This window comes from Pipistrellus hanaki, assembly GCF_964339955.1.
Source record: "Pipistrellus hanaki genome assembly, chromosome: 10".
In the NCBI taxonomy this organism is placed as follows: Eukaryota; Metazoa; Chordata; class Mammalia; order Chiroptera; family Vespertilionidae; genus Pipistrellus; species Pipistrellus hanaki.
In genome coordinates this window covers 10,155,877-10,174,721 of record NC_140512.1, presented here as the reverse complement: position 1 = coordinate 10,174,721, position 18,845 = coordinate 10,155,877, and the positions used below count along the sequence as shown (strand labels likewise).

The window sequence follows — 18,845 nt, the reverse complement described above, 5'->3', positions numbered from 1 at the left end:
CCATCCCGTGTGTCATTAACGTCTGGGGAATGTTTAATGTTTTCTTCCAGAATGACTTGTTAATTGCTTTGATTCTTTTCATTTTTGTGAGCTGCTGAGTGTGAATGATGAAGATTATGCACCATCCTTTTCCCTAAGGGATAAGTAATGACTTCATTTGATCCCACGAGGCTTAGTAAAACAGAAGCTTCCGTTTCCTTACTTATGACTAGTGGCCTACAAAGATTTCCTAATTTTTGCCCTCAAATAAATAAGACATTAGTTAATCTAAACACAGAAAGATAACGTGAGAGGAGCCCATGAAGACGGCAGACTTACAGTTCACTAAATGGAAGTGATTGAAGTCTGGCCTTAATTAGGGCTCTGGCCTAAGCGAGAAAATCATGTTTCTAGATTTGGGGTTTACACAGAATGACTCAGTTCCAGCTGTTCCCCATATTCAGATGACCTTACTTTTCTTGCGAGATGCCGGACATGTAGGAATGAGAGGTTACAGGTGACACTGTGAGCTTCTTTCCTGGAAACAGGTTGCAGATGGAACACACACTGATTGCTGTGGCCACTTACATGGAATGCAGCTCAATTACTAGCATTTAAACCTCCCACCGGTCCCACAGGCTGGGTGATAGTCACCTAGTGGTTGGGTTCTGGCCCAAGATCTAGAACTTGTCCACTAGCACACTTGACAATTAAAAATATTACATATTCTGCTGCGTATCCTCAAAAAAGAAGGCAGTTTCAAGAGAGAAAAGAGAAACACCACAGACCATTCCCCCTGGTGCTGCTGAGCGGCATCCAAACCGGCAGCCACACTTGGTTTCAGTGAGTCAGCCTTGCAACTCTCCTTTTAGCTTGACATGGGCCAAGTCTCTTTTACTTCTTACACGTCAAAACCTCACATTTTAACTGTAGTGAAGTGGGAGTCCCTTTCCCCCTGGGTTTTTAAAAGGCATCACCCATCGGGGTAATGAAGAGGATGCTCTTGAACGTGCTTCCTTGAAAACATTTTAACATGTAACAGGAGAAGCCTTACCTTCTTCTGCTTTTCGCCTAAGAGAGGCAATCCCATGAAAGTTCTTGGTTTATTCAGAAAACAATCCTGCTTGGGTCTTACCGTGGAGTAGCAAAGTTTTCCGTTCCTTCTCCGTTTCTTTCCTCAGAAGAAATTACGTAGAGAAGTCACCAGATAAGCCTCTGGTCAAAAACCAAATCCAAGATAGTGTTTGACAATGAGAGGTTTTATTAACCTTGATACATGTACTATACAAGAATTCTGAAAAATAACGGTTATCAAATTATTTCGGATCTAGGTCTCTGCATCATACTGTCTGTCCCAGAAAGATGCCGGGTCACCGTCTCCGGTGGCTGCAAACCCACGGGTGACCAAGCCGCAGCGTCCTCTCCGGGTGGGACACGTTCCAGGGGGCTTGCCCATCAAAATAAAAGTCCCGGCCCCATCTCTACACGGTGCCGTGTCCAGCCGGGTGAGCTAGGTGAAGCGCCTGGGCCGGCCCTACGTCTGTGCTTGGCACGAGGTCCACACAGCATTGGCCTGGGGCAAGCCATCTTCCCCTCAACCGGACACCTCTGCGTGAACTACTCCGAGACGCCTTGCAGGGGTGCAACTTCTAGAAAAAAGAGAGTGACAGAGAGGAGAAGGTCTGAATCAAGCATGTCAAGCATCTGGCCCGCCAGCCGCGAGTTTGACATGCTTGGTCTGAATATTGAAAGAAACACACCAATGATCAAACCGGGCTGTGCCAAAGTGGAGGGAGAGGAGGAGGACGGGAGGAAATGAGCAGCTCTGCGGAACGCCCTGGGGTACAACGAGACTGGCAGGTGCCGTTGGCCCCGACCTGGGGCTTGTGAGGGCCACCCCTTCTCTTACCAGGCACGGGCGGCTCCGTGGAGGGGTGCTTGTGGCCGCTGAACAGTTCGGTGGAGTCCTGTTCTGGTGACCTTTCCTCCAGGTCTGACTCTGGAATCGGAGCGCAGCCGCCTGCTTGGAAAACACAGACGATGCTTTCAGAACCGGCTCGGAAAACCTGACTCTTCACATGGCAAGAGTAGCTGAGAAAGGCGTGCCCATCAAGCATGTAACAAATGATGTGATGGCGGTGTTCAAGAGCAGACCAAAAGGAATAATCTTATTATATGTCTCCTTTGGTGAAAACACTGGGAGTGAGTTATTGCCCCCAAAGACACATTATACTGACGACCGATCACTCAGCAACAGCAGCGATGGTGTTGCCTGTAAGCTTTCCTTTCCGAAGTCAGAAAGGACAAAACCTGGTGTGGATGGGACAGCCACACAATAACGCGCTTCAGCGGCATTCCCTCCCACACCAGAGTCAGAAGCTACGCGATCGGAGGCCCACTGACCACGGGGGACGAACCCTTCCTGGGACGGAGAGGAAGGCCGGTCTCTGGGATTTGATTCTATTCCTGACACCCAGCACGCTCCAGGACAGATGCAGACAGATGCCTCCTACTTCAAGAGCAAAGCCACACGCTGCATTGTGGGAGCTTTCCATCCCACGTGGCTCCAAGGTGAGGGGGGATGGGCTGGCAGCATCCTGGGTGTAAGTCACCTCCCCTTCCCCACCGCAGTCTTGCACGGGAAACTCGGAGAATTTCCTGGTGACGCCTGCCCCTCGGGGTGACCAATCTGCCATCGTTTCCTGGATGCAGACAACGTGCCGTAGACTGCACAGGTTTCCCACGGCCAGCCTTCTTGGGAATGAAGTGTGATTTTTTTCCACTGAGGTTTTTCACGTGCTGAGCCCAAAGCCTCACACTCAAGTTGAGCTTTACAGGTGAGGGGATTTATGAAGAAAGACGGGGGCAAAATGGGGGGTCAGCCACATTCAAATGAGAGGAAGTGGCAGGACCCTGGTCTGAAGAAAACCCACCTTACCATTCATTCCTCTGCATCGTCTCTGAAAAAGAAATGGATGTGGAGGAAAGTATTTCCACACACGTGAAAGCAGCATCAGTGCTAGAATTACCCATCAGGGCACAGAGCTGGCCCATCCGGAAGAACCAGGAGTATTTTTTACATAGAATTTATTGGGTGACGTTGGTTCACAAAGCCATCGGTGTTTTACCAGGCTTATTTTTAATCTCTTTCCCAAGCCTGTAGATCCTGGTAACAATAATGATCATTATTAAGTGCTTTCTCAATGCTGGAGACTCTGCCCACATTCTCTCATTTATTTCCTACAAACCACACCACGAAATAGTTGTTATTCTCAGTTTAGGGAGAAAATGAAGCCCCCACAGATTTGGTATCTCAAGACCTTTGTTGCCTGGGCTGTGACCGAGTCCCGTGCTTCCCCGGTTTCTGATGGCCTGGCCGCTCTGAGTATGGGCAGGTGTACTGCCGAATGCCCTTCCGCTGAAATCTGTCTGGTGTTTTTTCTCATGATTAGACTGGGGGGAGATTTTTAAGAATTCTTTTCATAAATTCTTAGGTCTCTGCTATCTTAGTAGTGTCTCCAGGTGTTCCTTCTCCTCTATCAAAAGTAGAAGCCAGTGGGCAGTGGGTGGAGAGGCCACTACAGGGGAAGGAGGCCAACAACGGGGAGAGGCTGAACTGTGAAGTTCCAGCAGTGGACAGGCTGCACCCAGCTGGAGGACCCAGGGCAGATTCTGGGCAGTGGACAGGCTGGGTCTAGCTCTAGGACCCAGGGAGGGTTACCAGTTGCCTGGTAACTATAAAATGAGGGTCTTATTGAGCATTTCAAAGAGGCTTAAGAGACCGTGGGCACCTAGCACAGTGCTTGGCACATGGTACTTTTGATTGTCTCTGCCTTTTACTTATTTTCTTGGCACAGAAGCACTTTCCACACCATTTCTATGGAATCAGAGAACTTTCCCTCTTAGTTTAACCGCCTTCATCTAGAAGAGAGCAGAACAGAGGCTCAGAGGGGTAGCTGAGGCCCCTGAAGCCGCAGAGCGAGCTCCTGGATCTCCGGGGCCCCAAACCATTGGAGCTTCCTCACGAGCATCTCTCTTTCCAGAGACATCTCCGTGGGCTGGGTTGTACTAACTAGTACTTCCTTTCAGCGATATAGAAAACCCACAGGGCTGGTGAGCTGTTCTTTGGGTGTATCTTAGAACTTTGCTGACTTATTTTCTTGCCACAGTGGCCTTGGCAATCAAGGAGGTGCATGGGTACGAATATTCCATTCCTTCAGGGAGGGAAAAGCCTTCTCTTCATTTTTACTCATATTTTAAGAGGAATGGAACAAGGAGACACTGAGAATCACAAATGACCGCAGTCCTTGCTCTGACTTGCCAACCAAAGAATCTTCAGTTCATGGGCCTGAACTGCCACTAAGAATTAGAAACAGCGGAAACCTCAAAATATACACCAGTGACATCTGTCTTTTCATCCACATTTACTTGATGGATAACGTGTTTTTTGAGGTTAACATTCAGATTTCATTTCAAAGGTTTCTAATTCATCTGACATGTGGGGAATGGGTGCTTTGAAAAGAATATTTCACTGTCTTAAATATGAAGACCTTCCCTGGGGATTATGAGTAGTTAAAAAATTCCCTGTAAATATATTTATTTGAAAAAGTTTTATTCTTATTCTCTCTCTTTCTCTTTCTATACGTGTGCACACATATGCACACAGGCATACAAACATACATGAAAGTTTTCCTGATAATTCTCCTCTACTCTGTTTATTTTTCTAGTTTTTTAAAATACACTTTTGCTCAGCCAGTGGTGCTCAGTGTTGAGTGTTGACCTATGATCCAGGAGGTCATGGTTTAATTCCTGGTCAGGGCACATGCCCAGATTGCAGGCTTGATCCCATGTGGGGTATGCAGGAGGCAGCTGATTGATGATTCTCTCTCATTGATGTTTCTCTCTGTCCACTTTCCTTCCTCTCTCTTAAATCAATAAAAATATTTTTTAAAAATAAATAAAATACACTTCTTTTCTAGGTCAAGGAGGTATAAACTAAAAAGCCAAGCATTTGGCAGAATGGAAGAGCGGCAGGACGGGAAGTGGGCAGAAGAGAGAAGAAGGAAGGTGAAGAGGAGGAGGAAAGTGATTCATCATCAACACATTCGATTTTCTGTGGATACACGTCTATGTGAAATATTTGAGGTGACTTACTGAAGGTGTAGATGATAAAATAGTAAAGTATACAAATATGTTAACTGGTTGAAAAATGCCAACATTTCTCAATATGTTAATAGCTCATATTGAAGCTGATTAGGAGGTGGAGCTAGGAGGAAAGGTGGAGAAAACACAGCAAGGACATGCACAAGGGACGCAGAAGAGATAAAAAGCAAAAAGTCTACAGGAGATCAAACCTCCACTGACCTTTTCTTCCAACTGGACTTTAGGCCAAAGACCCAATCCACCCTGTACTTGGACCTAACATTTCCCTGAGAACACACCGGAACTTGGGAAGCTGTGTTGGTGGGAATGTTTTTAATGAGTGTGTGTGCGTGTGTGTGTGTGTGTGTGTGTGTGTGTGTGTTCTAACCTGAAGGGCCAATATGGAGAGCCAACATTTCTGTGAAATTGGGTTTACAAAGGTGCTTACTGAGCAGATGCTTTCCAGAAAAACACACAGACAATATTGTTAATAAAGACAACAGGCATCGACTCCACCAAAGCACATAGAAACCTGAGAACATGACGCGGCATTAGGGTGTTCTTACCCCAGCGTGGGAACGTCAAGTAGATACCACGTGACACACTGCTGCTCCCCAGGAGGAACCGGAGGACACGTGCCCACATCTTCCTCATCTCCACTTCCACCCTACCCTTTACCCGGTTGTGATGTGGAGGCATTCCGGCCTTCCTCTGGGGCAGCTTTACAGTCCCCACACTCAGCAACACAGAAAAAGATGTCCTTCTGCCTAGTCTCAGGTTCCCAGTGTATGATACAGTGTTCCTACGTTCTTTTTAATTCCAGTCTACGACTTTCCTTCTTCCGGTATTTGCAGATGCCATGCTGGCCACCCTGACAGCAGCTCGTCCACTAACAAGAGACACTAAATGCTTAACCACGGAAGGGCGGGTGAAGGTCACTGCGATAGTGTCCAATGTGAGGCCCCGTGAGAAGTCAGGGAGTTCAATTCCATTGCCTAATAGCAAGCTTTGATCCCCCCACAAAGGCGAGAATGTGAAACATGTTCAAGACTACGCATGTACCTATGTTTGAAAATATTTCCATTTCACACCTCACAGCAGAGACCAAGTGTGTGAATAAAAGGGAGTCTAATATATTTTAAGAGGTCTAGCATGTGTCTCAACAAGTTTTAAACTCCCCATAAAGGCTGAATACTGAGTCCCCTGGGGTGCACGGGCTCCAGCCGGAGAGTCTGGGTTTAAGAGAGAGGGTGCTCCTGGCAGAAAGGTGTTTGGGGAATGATGGGTGTCCGCGTATTCTTTCACTGGGCCACCGCCTGGGACTGAGGTCCACTTGGTTCAGAGGCTTCAGAACTACAGAAACGTGGCTGCCTTCATCCATGGGAAATTGTGTAAACAGAATGTACCATGTAGGAAAAGAGTCCTATTTACCAAAAACCAAGCACAGTCCATAAATCCAACAGGTTGGAATGGATCCAGGGCAGGAATTTCTCCAGATGTCAGTCTGTAAACAGGCTTCATAAAGCGAATTCCCCAATTAATTGTTGGCAGGGGCGATCTCCGCGCAGCGCTGGCGCACTGTGACCCCCGCCACGTGCAGGTGGACTGTGGCCTGGGCCACAGAACGCGGTCACTTACTAGACAATGCCCTCAGGGGAGGCGCTGGGTCCGCACGGCTGCATTTGGTAAGGAGAGAAGGCACCGGGAAATGACCACCGCTCAGGAACTCGGAGCCCGGCTCACTGGAGGAAATGAGAACTATCCTGTTATTTGCGTTACATCTGTTTTCCTAACACTCAGTCCTTAACCTGGAGCACTGGAAAGACACACCCCCTGTAAGAACAGAAACGTAGAACTTAAAACAACACACCACCTACTCACTGTTTTGTCCAAGCCTCCCATCACAGTCCCCACATGCTAACAAGGCCATGATGTCCTCCAAACAGAAACACGACAGTAGCAGCCGCCCTGGTGGGAAGGGCGAAGTGGGGAGAGGTAATATGTGCTTTCCTTGCTGGGCGCTCAGTGTCTGGAGCGACAGGCAAGATGGACTGCCTCTGAGCCAGCTCTTCCCCAGACTGATTCAGAGAGAAGCTCGTGTGGTTTTTAAGTTCCACTCTGCTTCTCGATCCTGAGCAGATCCAATGTACAGCTGGAAAGGGACAATTTGAAGACATTTCCATTCCCATACTTTCCTAACTCCCTCTTCAGAGATCAACTCTCTCCAAAGTGCACACGTACAAATAAAACATTATAGCTACAGTTCAGAAAGAAAGGAAGCCAGTGGTTCTGCAATAATAATTTCTTTAAAAGAACGAAATAGTAGGAGCAGAGAACTCTCCTCCATCAGACACCGCACAGCAAGAGAGCCATGTTCGCCGTGGCATCCCTTCTGCATGTATGGCTTAGTTCCCCAGGGATCCCAGTGGCATGTCTTCAGCTTGGGTGTCTTTCCACGACCCAACTGAAAGCCGTCATCTTAACCAAACGGTGTTGTCTTCAGCAACGCCAGTGTCTAGGTGGTGGTGATGAGCTCGGCTGGGGGACTGGTTCTGACCAGGTTGAGGGGAGAGAACCAGTGGCCCAGAGAGCGCCTCCTTTAGCATCTTGTCTCACGTGTGATGAGGAACCTAAATAAATGCCCAGGACTCGGTTTAAAGCAACTCTTCTATTGTCGAATGATAACTTTCGACGGTCTGTTCCATGTTTCTATGTCTCTGGATTAGATTTGTTCAGTCAGTGTATGTTGTTCTTTACATTACATTTTGTATATGAGTGAGAGCATGTGATACATTTCGAAAATAGCACATGAATTAATGTCACATTTGGCAGAAAAGGGACATGTGCACAAGAGGAGAGACTCGCCCACTGACCATGGGACATCCTGAAAGGGGAAGGGCATGGTGAGTATCACTGTGTCTTAAGCAAAGTCACAGACACCCGGGCCTTGGTTTCCTTACCTCTGGACTGCGGGAAAATGTAGCACTGACTTTATGGGAGGCGACGGTGAAATTAGCTAACACAGAGCCGGGCTAAGAGTAAGCCCCCCATAAACATCAGCTATTTTTCAGCACTAACCCCCAACATGCGTTAGCGATTACAGCTAGCCAATCACACATGAAGATAGCATGCATTTATACCGGACACCCTATACAAACACTCGGGTAGAAGCTGAGGACATGGTAAGCAGACCAGTGGTGGGATGTCTCCAGGTGACCAGTCACCAAAACCAAAACTGTCAACGGGGCATTATAAGAATTCCCCCCCACCCCCCACAAAAGATCACGCCCATTCGTTTTCAGATGAAATCGTTGATAACCTGATATCACAGATCACACCCTTCTGAGGTCCCAACTGGAATCTTGAAAAGGCTCAGATGACGACGACGATGATCAGACACAAAATCCCATTTGTTGCTTTCGGTTTACCAGCAGCACCATTACTACTGAGAGGCGCACACCCACAGGGCGACGTGACACAAGTGGACGGAACATTGGGATAAAAGGGTGAAGCAGTGGCGGGTTTGCTTTCTCATGGGAAACGGAAATGGCCAGCGGATGAACCTTCGAGAGGAAGTCTGCTGACCTGGTGTTACTAAACATAGGAGGCAGCCGCGGCGCGGGGGAACAGAGCAGTGCATTAAATGTATGCCTGAAGGAAGCAAGCGCCAATTATTTTTATATGACTTTAATTCTCCCCGCGAGGACTTTATGGGTGTTGGCAAGTCCTCCTGGAAAAGGAAGGGATTATTAGTGAGGGATTCGGTGGCAACCGTTGGCCAGTGCTCTTAAGAATTAATGCTCAACAAAGAGTCATTTAGCTCAGGCCTCATCTCTAATGATACAGAGATTTTAAGGACCCCTTAAAAACAGTGAAGTATTATGGTCACATATACAGTCCTTTCTAATTTAGTTTCCAGATGGTTCTACAGCCTGGTGATAAACAAACAAGCTTCCCACAGCAAAATAAACACATAAAGGGAAGCAGTTAATTTTTTTTCTTATACAAAGAGTAGGCGCTTAATACATATTTGCTGATGTAAAAATGAGTTCATGAAATACAATCCTTAGAAAAGGGATCTCTTACGAGTGTCCCACCACATCACGGCAGGACTGAAGTGCAGGCCAGAGGACCTGGGAACCGCCCAACCAGCCCCTGCATTGTCTTGTTTCTCACAGAACTCAGCTCGTCCACGCTGGCAGATCCATGTACGATGTGCAATGAAATATCTCTAGTGAGCATCTTCCTCTGAACCCTCTCCAATGGCTTCGAAAGTGGGCAGGGGAGCTGCTGTCAGAATTTAACCCAAGCCCCACCATTATTAGTCGTTTTGTTAAACTAATCACTTCATCTTTCTCTATCTCAATTTACTTGTTTGTAGAGTGTGAATAATAATTGTACCTAGCTCACCGGGCAATTATAAAGATGAAGTGGGTTCATTTATGTAAAGCCTTCAGAATAGCGCCTGTCTCACGGTAAGTGATGTAAGAACAATATGCATGACTAGTATGACCATCACCATCTTAGCCTGGTATTGTTAAAATCCCTTCCCCTAAGCGGGAGAAGAGGAGAATGGTGACTGCTGAGAACATGGAACAAAAGTTGTGGCTGTCTGACCTCCGGGAAAATGAATTACGTGTTCGTCAAGGAACACATTAATGGGCTGCTGGCCTGGCAAAACACTGTGCCCATAGGAAATAGCAGCTCGGTAAAGAATGAGCAAAGATTGTGGTCGATTTAAGTGATAAACAGGAATCATTCACTATCTCCTGACCCCACTTCTCTGCATCTTCCTTCATTTCCTTGCTCCTGGTGGCAGCAAAACTTCTCCAAAGAGCTGTCTGTATTTGCCATTTCCAATTCCTTCCTTTTCCTTTCTCTCCTACATTCTCCGTCTAGCCTTTGCCCTCACCATGCCAGGAAGTTGCTTTTGTCAGGGTCACCCATGACCTCCACATCTACTGGCTCTTCTCAGCCCTCAACTCACTTGACCATTAGCAGCATTTGGCAAGGCTGATGTTCCACCTCCTTGGAGACTCAATCTTCACCTGACTTCTGGGAATCAGTGTTTTCTGATTCCTCCACCTGACTGCACACTCCTTCCCAGCATCCTTTGCTGGCTCCCCGTGTTCTCCAAAACCACCTAAAAGTTAAACTATCCGCCACTCTGTCTTGATCCTCACCTCATTTCTTTTTCTTCTTCTTCTTCTTCTTTTTTTTTTTTTTTTTTCTCACTACTTTTCTAAACTCACTTCCTTGGAGAACTGACCCAGCTTCAGGGATTAAGTATCATTTTCATGCTGATAACTCCTAATTCAACAACTCCAGTCCAGCTTTCTCTCCTGAACTAAACTTCAGACTCCTACTCCCAACTACATGCTTACTCAGTATCTCCTCTTGGATATCCATCAGCATCCCAAACTCAACCTGTCCCAACCTGCACTCCTGACCTTCCCACCAGCTGTCCCACCACAGCCTTTCTCGTCTCAACGCCGTCCTGCCAGTGGTTTGACCCAAAGCTCTTGGGCTCTGGATTCCCTTCTTCTTCATCTGACACATCAAGGCAACTGTGTTCATAAAGTCTATAATCTCTACCTTTAAAATATACCCAGTCAACACTCTTCACCACGCTCACCACTGCTACCACTTTGGTACAAACCGCCATCTCTTACCTGAATTATTGCTAAATTCCTCACTGGAATTCCTAACCTTCAAACTGACTTCCCACTTCTCCCTTTGACCACCCATTCCCTACAGACTATTCTCAATACAGCATCCAGGGATCCTTTCAAAATGTAAGAGCATATCTCCTCTGTCCACAGTGGTCCTCCCCATTTCACTCAGAGATAAAGCTCCTCCACTCTGCCTCGATGGCCTTCTCATGGTCCCTGGCACGTGCCAGGCCCATTCTCTCCACCTGGGACACTTGTCTCTGACCTCGGCACAGATAAACCCCTCACCTTCTTCAAGTCTTTGTTCAAAAGTTGCCTTCTACACAACCAATTTAAAATTATAATCTTATAACTGCCTTTTTTCAACAGTCCTTTTCTTTTTCCATAGTATTTGTCACCTGTGAACACCCACACTTATCATTTTCTATCCTACTGTGTAGTTCAGCTATTCCTCATGCTATTGTTTACTGTCTCCCCTGCTAGCATAAGAGCTCCAAATTGGCACGGATCTTTGTCTCCTGTGTTTGCTGCTATACCCCAAACCTAGAAAGGTGCATCGCACACAACCATTGCTTGAATGAATTTAGGCTAAGAGATTAGGAGGAGGCAATGGAAACCAAAATCCTTTCTATTTTTCACACAGTGTTATCTGCTTTCCATGGGAAGGTTGGAAAGTAATTACACAGCATGCAGTGCGGGGCCTCTTACTCCCACCCCCAGCACGCCTGGCTGTCCTGTGAACCAAGGTTCCTGGAAAGTTCCTGCTGTAGCTGATACACATCTCTGAGAAATGAATCTTAATGGCGATAATGCTTAGAGCATCCGTGAGACCGGATAGGTGCAACAACAAATATTGAGCCCAGAAAAGAAACAGGATCCCAGTAGTCATTTCTGTAGGACCTGAAGTGAGGAAGCAGTAACAGAGCCTTGTCATCCTAGTTCTTGACAAAAGTTATTTGGGGACAAGGGAACTGCAAAGGAAGGTACGAATACCTCTGTCTGCTTAGGAAATTTCTCAAAACGAATGAAAAAAGAATCCATCTTAGTTCCACTGGGGCATCGGAGTTATGGCTTGGAACAGTTCATCTTTCCCAGGGTACTTCAAATCGAAACGTGTTTTTAAAAGCAAGCCCAATGAAGGATTAGATAAACAACCAGACAGCGTTTCTTACACTTCAGGAACGTAAACATTTCAGATTCCTCCCTAGCTCTCTGCTAGCATAAATCTCTAATTCCAGAGAAGGCGAACTGTCCGCAGAGTTTACCATTGCCCTGACTTATTCACATTTACCTCCATTTCCATCGTATACTCTTTTTTTTTTTTTGGCAAGAAAAAGCCGGGTTTCATCCAAACTCTGGTTCTAGGACTCTCTTCCAACTGAAAAACAACCTGGACAAGCCCGCGCTCTGCTTCCTTTGAAGATGGGACAAGAACCTCCCAAGGCTTTCTCTTCTCTCCTTTCCTCCCTTGGGTGCCTCCTGAGCTGCCCTTTGCAAACCAAGCCTGTAAATGGGAAGGTGTCTGTTGCAATGAAGCTGTGAGAACAGGGCAGGAGCCTGAGTGTGGAGCTCCCACCAGCAGGACACACAGCACCTCGGCCATCACATCAGGACTATTCAACAAGGCAGCACAAGAACAGAGAACGATCCTGACTACGTTTAATTTTTTAAAACATCTTGGCCTAGCCAGTGTGGCTCAGTGGTTGAGCATCAACCCAGGAACCCAAGAGGTTCCTGGTTTGATTCCCCGTCAGGGCATATGTTCTGGTTGCAGGCTCAATCCCCAGTAGGGGGTATGCAGGATCAGCCAATCAATGTTGTTTCTCTCTCATTGATGTTTCTATCTCTTTATCCCTCTCCCTTCCTCCCTCTATACAAATCAATAAGAAGCATATTTTAAAAGTCTTGATAACCAAATCCCCATATTCTCCTTACGTCCATGTGAGTATATAATGTGCCTGGGCAGCTGCCGAAGCCGTCAACATGTCCCAGATAGATATCTACTGGCTGAAAGACATTGACATGCGCAGCATGCCAGGTGAGGAGAAAGAGAACCTCAAGGGACCAAAGTGCCATGTCAGCGTGACCTTGTAATCATCAGACTCATTAAAAATACATCAACTTTTGCAGGAACCAGAGGACAGGGGCCATATCGCTCTTCTACTTAAAGGCCTGGAACGGCCCCACTAAGCCTGACAGGGCAGGCTGACCTCCTCACACTGGCTCCCGGTCTGGCTTCCACCTCCGCCTCTTCCCAGCCTCCCCTCCTGGGCACCACCCTTACTGGTCTGCGCAGGTTCCAGGAATTCCTCCCACCGCCTCGAACCTCCGTGTCTTTGGGACACGGACGCCTTTCTCCATCTTGGCTTGAACTCCTACTGTTTCCGCCAACCCTGCTCCAGTGTCTGAGAGGCATCCTTTGACCTCTGACCCTGCCATGCTTGACTCAGAGACTTTGGTCAATATTTGGGGAGGGAAAAGGAGGTTGGGGTGGGTGGGAAAAACAAGGAAACAAAGAGAAGTACAATTTTACATCAAATCTCACGAAAAAGAAAGCAAAGAGAACAAATGATGGCAATGTGCCTCAAAGGCCCTCTGCGAGCTCCCATATCGGAATGTGTGTGAAGTACTAGAAGGAAAACTGCCCAGAGATAACAAAAAAGAGAAACAAGAGTATATTAACCACCGTGACCAGTTTGGCTCAGTGGATAGAGCATTGGCTTGCAGACTGAGGAGTCCCAGGTTTGATTCTGGTCAAGGACGTATACCTTGGTTGCAGGTACGTCCCCAGTGGGGGGTGTACAGGAGGCAGCTGATTGATGTTTCTCTCTCATTGATGTTTCTAACTCTCTATCCCTCTCCCTTCCTCTCTGTAAAAAAAAATTTTTTAAAAAAAGAGTATATTAACCTATTAAGAAACTGATGAGGAATATTTCTGGAAATCAGGCTGTGTGTGTGTTCAAATTCAAACTGTAACAGTATATAAGGCATTAATTTAAAAAAAAAAAAAAGATGCAGTAAGGGTAGAATGAGATCACCTCAATGATTTGGGAAAGGGTAGAACATCATATAAATGCTAGTGACGGTCATCATTCTAGAACCAGTAAAGGCTCCCCCCAAAAAACAACAACAACAAACAACAAATAAAACAATCCAAGATACACCACCCCTGACAGGGGATCCTTTCTAACTTTCAGGAAAACACCACCAGCCATTTACCACAGGCCCTGCTTGTCACCCCCGGGGGCTGAGGGGGATGGAGATCTCGCCAAAGCCCCGAGGAAGTTACAACAATTGGTTCTTTATTTAATGTCTATTTGTCAAGCAGAGCTACAACCAGACAGGGCATAAAACAGGCCTGTTTTTACAGACGACAAGGCTGAGTAAAGTGGCTTTTTATGAAATGGGCTTGATGTACCAGGCCGTGGTGTTTACAGAAATAAATTAAAGACCCGGGACATACAGGGACCTTCCATTGTGCCGGCAAGAGCTGACCTCACGATCATCTAAACCAGGGGTCCTCAAACTTTTTAAAGTGGGGGCCAGATCACGGTCCCTCAGAGAGCTGGAGGGCCGGACTATATGAACTACTAATTCCTACTGTAATACCTCGGCTGCGCTCACTGCCCAAAAAACCTGGCGGGCCGGATCAGACTCCTCTGCGGGCCGCATGTGGCCCGCGGACCGTAGTTTGAAGACCCCTGAAAACCTACCAGAAAACTACTGATTTCTGAAACTACCATGCTCTCTGGTCTTCCCCCCGAAATGAGTACCAAATATCCTGGCCCCCAATGTCAGTGTAGAGCTGAAGAGGTGGTCCCTGTCACACGCCTTCCAGGAGATGGTAGGCACATATCCTGTGCAGGCCTCGGCCAGTGCCTGGCTGTATGGAGCGATCCGGAACGAATGGCTACTGGCCAGCGTCGAAGACAATCTTCCCTTTTTCCCGAGGTTCTGTTCTGAACCACATGGTCCACAGCACAGAGGGGGTGAAACCTCTAACCTCCAAGTCACTGCACCGCGGGTTGCAGTGATTTTCGTGGAAACCCTCAGCTTATAAAATTTACAAAGTCCCCACTTGGCTTAGCATCCTGGCTGAATCTGCCTCCCCATAAATGTCTGGACTGGAAGGACTGTGATAGCCCCTTCAGCTATTTCCAGAAGAGACTCATGAATAACCCCATCTGCCAGTTTTATCTGTAAAGATCCTCCCCGTGGTAAAATGATCCTTTAACCACCTGCCAGGACCCTCCGGCTCAGTCAGTTGCCGGATTCTCCGATGTCCCTTAGGAGCAGCTTGTGGGTCTCCCTCACTTAAAGAGAAACAGTCTCATCTGGGGACACAATGGACAGCGATCATTTGCATACAAACAGGCAATCTTACTTCCTGATTACTGCCCATCTCTATTTCTACCCAACTTCCAGGAGCTGACCTCTGAATGCCCGCACTGATATCAAGGGGATGCTGAATACACACTAAAAGCCTGCCTGTGTCTTCCACTGTCTCCGAGAGGCAAGGCCACACGATTAGCCTTCGGTTCTCCAGGGATCGTCCAACCAGTGTGTCAGGAACTGGCCACACTGTGGGGCTGCGCTGAGATCAGGCACAGAAAACCACGAGGGTGCTGGATCCCAGGGCTGCGGTTCCAGCTTCACAGCTGCGCCGTCTCTAGCAAGACCACGGAAGCCTCTGTTTTGCCAGCTGTAAAGTGGGGGAGTAACTACTTCGCTTCTGGACTTCTGAAGAGATCAAGGGAGACCATCTTCAGAAGACTAAGTCAGGCATGCAAAAATGATACAAAAATGCCAATAAGTGCTAGCAACTATTCTTCTTAGCCTAAGTTAGTTAAAACCAGATGCCAACTGAATACAACGTATTGCTCCATCGATGGTCCTACTCTGAGTACCAACACGCAGGAGAACGTTCCTCGTTAAGAACAGACCTTCTGTACAACGAACAGGACAGGCTCGTTTGGGGAGGAAGTGGGGGTGCGGCTGTGGTTCTCTCCCAAATGAATGAAATCCATCCAGTGGAGCAAAAACTGCTTAGTCTCTAAACTTTCAGCAAACATTTGCCTGAGACTTAAGTGAAGAGGTCGAGGGAATTGGGTAATTCCCTCATCTGCCTTGAGGAGCTTGGCTGACATTTTATTTACTTTTTTTTTTTTTTTTTTTACCCCCGTCAAGGAGACTGGGCGGCTCACTAACACTCCATTGAAGTGGCTTCTGCAGCCTGCTTATTGTCCAGGCCATCTCATAATTTCACGTCTCCCCATCTGATCGTTCCCGTGACAGGTAACAACCAGCCACTGTGGAAACGCTTTTATAGTTGAGGCTCCAACTGATGGGAAACAAACCTCAGGACAAGGCTGGGGCCAAACCTTCCAGAGAGAGAAAGTTTATTCAAGCTCTTGACAAGTTAGAAAACAAATGTCCTTCCCACGACACACACACGTGAGACCGATGTGGGACGGTGAGTGCCGTGGTGACACTGAGGCCTGGCAATGTGGGAACACAACAAACACGCTGTCTCGCCCCCTCCGGAGACAGCGGGGCCTCTGGTCCGGCTCCCGTCAGCTCACACGGAGTGTTGTTGGAGGGAGTGGCGAGTCTCCGGAGGCCCCTGAAGGATGAGTTCCAAACAGAACCCAGACAACGACAGCCCCTCAAAAACATCCCACTTTTTATTCATTTTATTTTATTTTTTTTAATATATTTTATTGATTTTTTACAGAGAGGTAAGGAGAGAGATAGAGAGTTAGAAACATCGATGAGAGAGAAACATCGATTCAGCTGCCTCTTGCACACTCCCTACTGGGGATGTGCCCGCAACCAAGGTACATGTCCTTGACCAGAATCCAACCTGAGACCCTTCAGTCAGCAGACCAAAACTCTATCCACTGAGCCAATCTGGTGAAGGCTAACAAGCCACTTTAAAATATATATATGTTTTTCATTGATCTCAGAGATGAAGGGAAAGGGAAAGATAGAAACATCAATGATGAGAGAGAATCATTGATCGGCTGCCTCCTGCAAGCTCCACATTGGGGATCAAGCCCATAACAGAGGTATGTGCCCCAACCTGGAATCGAACCGTGACCTCCTGGTTCATAGGTGGATGCTCAACCACAGAGCCACACCGGCTGGGCCCACTTTCATTAAGGATTTCAAATAGGAACACCCAACACTAAGATTTTCAAGCCGTCAGGTCTTGGGGCCACAAAGAGCAAGTTTGACAGCTTTCTGCGCCTGGAGTGACAGACAGCCCCTCAGGCCGGGGGGAGCACGGAGCCTGCAAAGGCGGCAGCCGGCCGGGCCGGTGCTCCGCTTTGAACACGGAGGGTTCCCATGTGCTGGTGCTTTCCATGCAGACTTCCTTCGGGCTTTCGTCCAACGCCTCATACTGGTTCGTGCATGTGCTTTGGCTTTGCTAAGTATATGCTGATCCAGATGCAAGACTCCACCATTCGCCTTTGGCCCAGATGTAGGAAATGTGAAGGCTCACGTGCTGATGCGGGATAGATTTTCACAGCTCATGGGCCTCGGTTCATGGCTGTGAAGAATCCTCCCTCAGTGGGACATGAAACAGCGACTCCTCCCTGCGACCCTGTCACGCTGTGCTGCAGGTGTGTTACCAGGCAAGTGGCAATGCACTCTGCTTCCTCTGTGATTTCTGGTTCGTCCTCCGGGTCTTGCCAAAACAAGGCTTCTGTTTTTCAGCAGAAACGTGCAGAGAAGAGTGAAACAGTCTTACGGGGGTGGCCGGCACGAGCCGGTGTCTCCTGCCTGCCAAGGTCAGAGGTAATCCCAGCACCATCTTGCTCTGCCCGGCCACAGCCGAAGAGCTGTTATTTGTGGGTGGAGCAGGCATCCTGTTTGGGAGCTGTCCTGCCTGGTGGGGGAGAGGGAGAGCAGAGCAGAAGGCAGCTGGCTGTCCCCACCAGCTCTCCCGGCACTGGCCCTGCCACCTCGGGCAAATCGCTTAAAGTCTCCAAGCCCGTTTCCTCTGTGCAGTGTGGCCCTGCCTTCCTATTTTAGGGTAGATGTGAAAATCAAACGTGATCACTTATGTGAAAGCCCTGGAAAAACACAAAATTATCACAAGTAAATAGAGTCACTGGGTGGCAATAAGGCGGAAGCACGGTTCCAGCCTTCTTAGACAGGCATTTCCCTAGGGCTCTGGGCGCACATAGGGCGTGGTTCTTGCGAGGTGGGGGATCCGTGCGAGCACTCTCAGCTAAAAGGCTGCAAGTAACTGAGCCAGGAAAGCACGTAGCATCAATTCTCCCCTGTCCTCCTCTCCCCGGGAGAGGTTGGAATATCTCTTTTTTAAATCATTTCATTTTTTCAAATATAAATATTTAGCATCCTGAAGGCCTTGAGTTCAGAGTGATTAATCATCCTCTCTCCTGCCCTGCTCACATCAGATAAGGTTGCGTAACAGGAGAAACCAGACAGGTTCCCGCGCACCCTTCACCTCTCCCACAGCTCACACAACCGGAGCAAGACCAGGGCACGAATGCCCGGCTGGCATGTCTCAGTGGTTGAGCATCGACCTATGAACCAGGAAGTCACAGTTCTATTCCCAATCAGGACATATGCCCGGGTTGTGGGCTCGATCCCCAGTAGGGGGTGTGCAGGAAGCAGCTGATCAATAATTCTCTCTCATCATTGATGTTTCTATCTTTTTCTTCCTCTCCCTTTCTCTCTGCAATCAATAAAAACATCCTATATAATAAAAGCCTAATATGCAAATCAACTGAACATCAGACAGACGTTACGACCAGTCACTATGATGCACACTGACCACCAGGGGCAGACACTCAGCGCAGGAGCTGCCCCCAGCCCACAGACCCCAGGCCAGCCAAGGTAGGTGCAAGCAGGGCCCCCTCCATTGCCCCACAGAGGGAGGCGACTGGGGGTAGCAGCGGGGAGGCGGGGCCAGCGAGGAGGCAGCACCAGGCCGGCCAAGGTAGGTGCCAGCCCCTGATCGCCTCACCAGTTGCCCCGCAGATTAGCCCTGATCACTGGCCAGACCTAGGGACCCTACCC

At 48.0% G+C, this 18,845-nt stretch overlaps 1 protein-coding gene across 7 annotated transcripts in view; it reads right to left on the bottom strand.

The window, feature by feature from the left end:
- Window positions 1-1,217: 1,217 nt before the first annotated feature.
- BBS9 (Bardet-Biedl syndrome 9) overlaps window positions 1,218-18,845 on the bottom strand; it is a 283,053-nt gene continuing 265,425 nt past the window's right edge. For 4 of the 7 annotated variants that reach the window (XM_084896844.1, XM_084896845.1, XM_084896848.1 and 1 more), the window contains exons 22-23: window positions 1,889-2,002; window positions 1,218-1,628 (exon numbers count right to left, since the gene is read on the bottom strand). In XM_084896844.1, the coding sequence (XP_084752970.1) occupies window positions 1,597-1,628; window positions 1,889-2,002 (146 nt within the window). In that variant the 3' untranslated portion in view covers window positions 1,218-1,596. The remainder of the gene's footprint in view (window positions 1,629-1,888; window positions 2,003-18,845) is intronic. The other 3 variants (XM_084896846.1, XM_084896850.1, XM_084896849.1) reach the window with 2 other exon arrangements.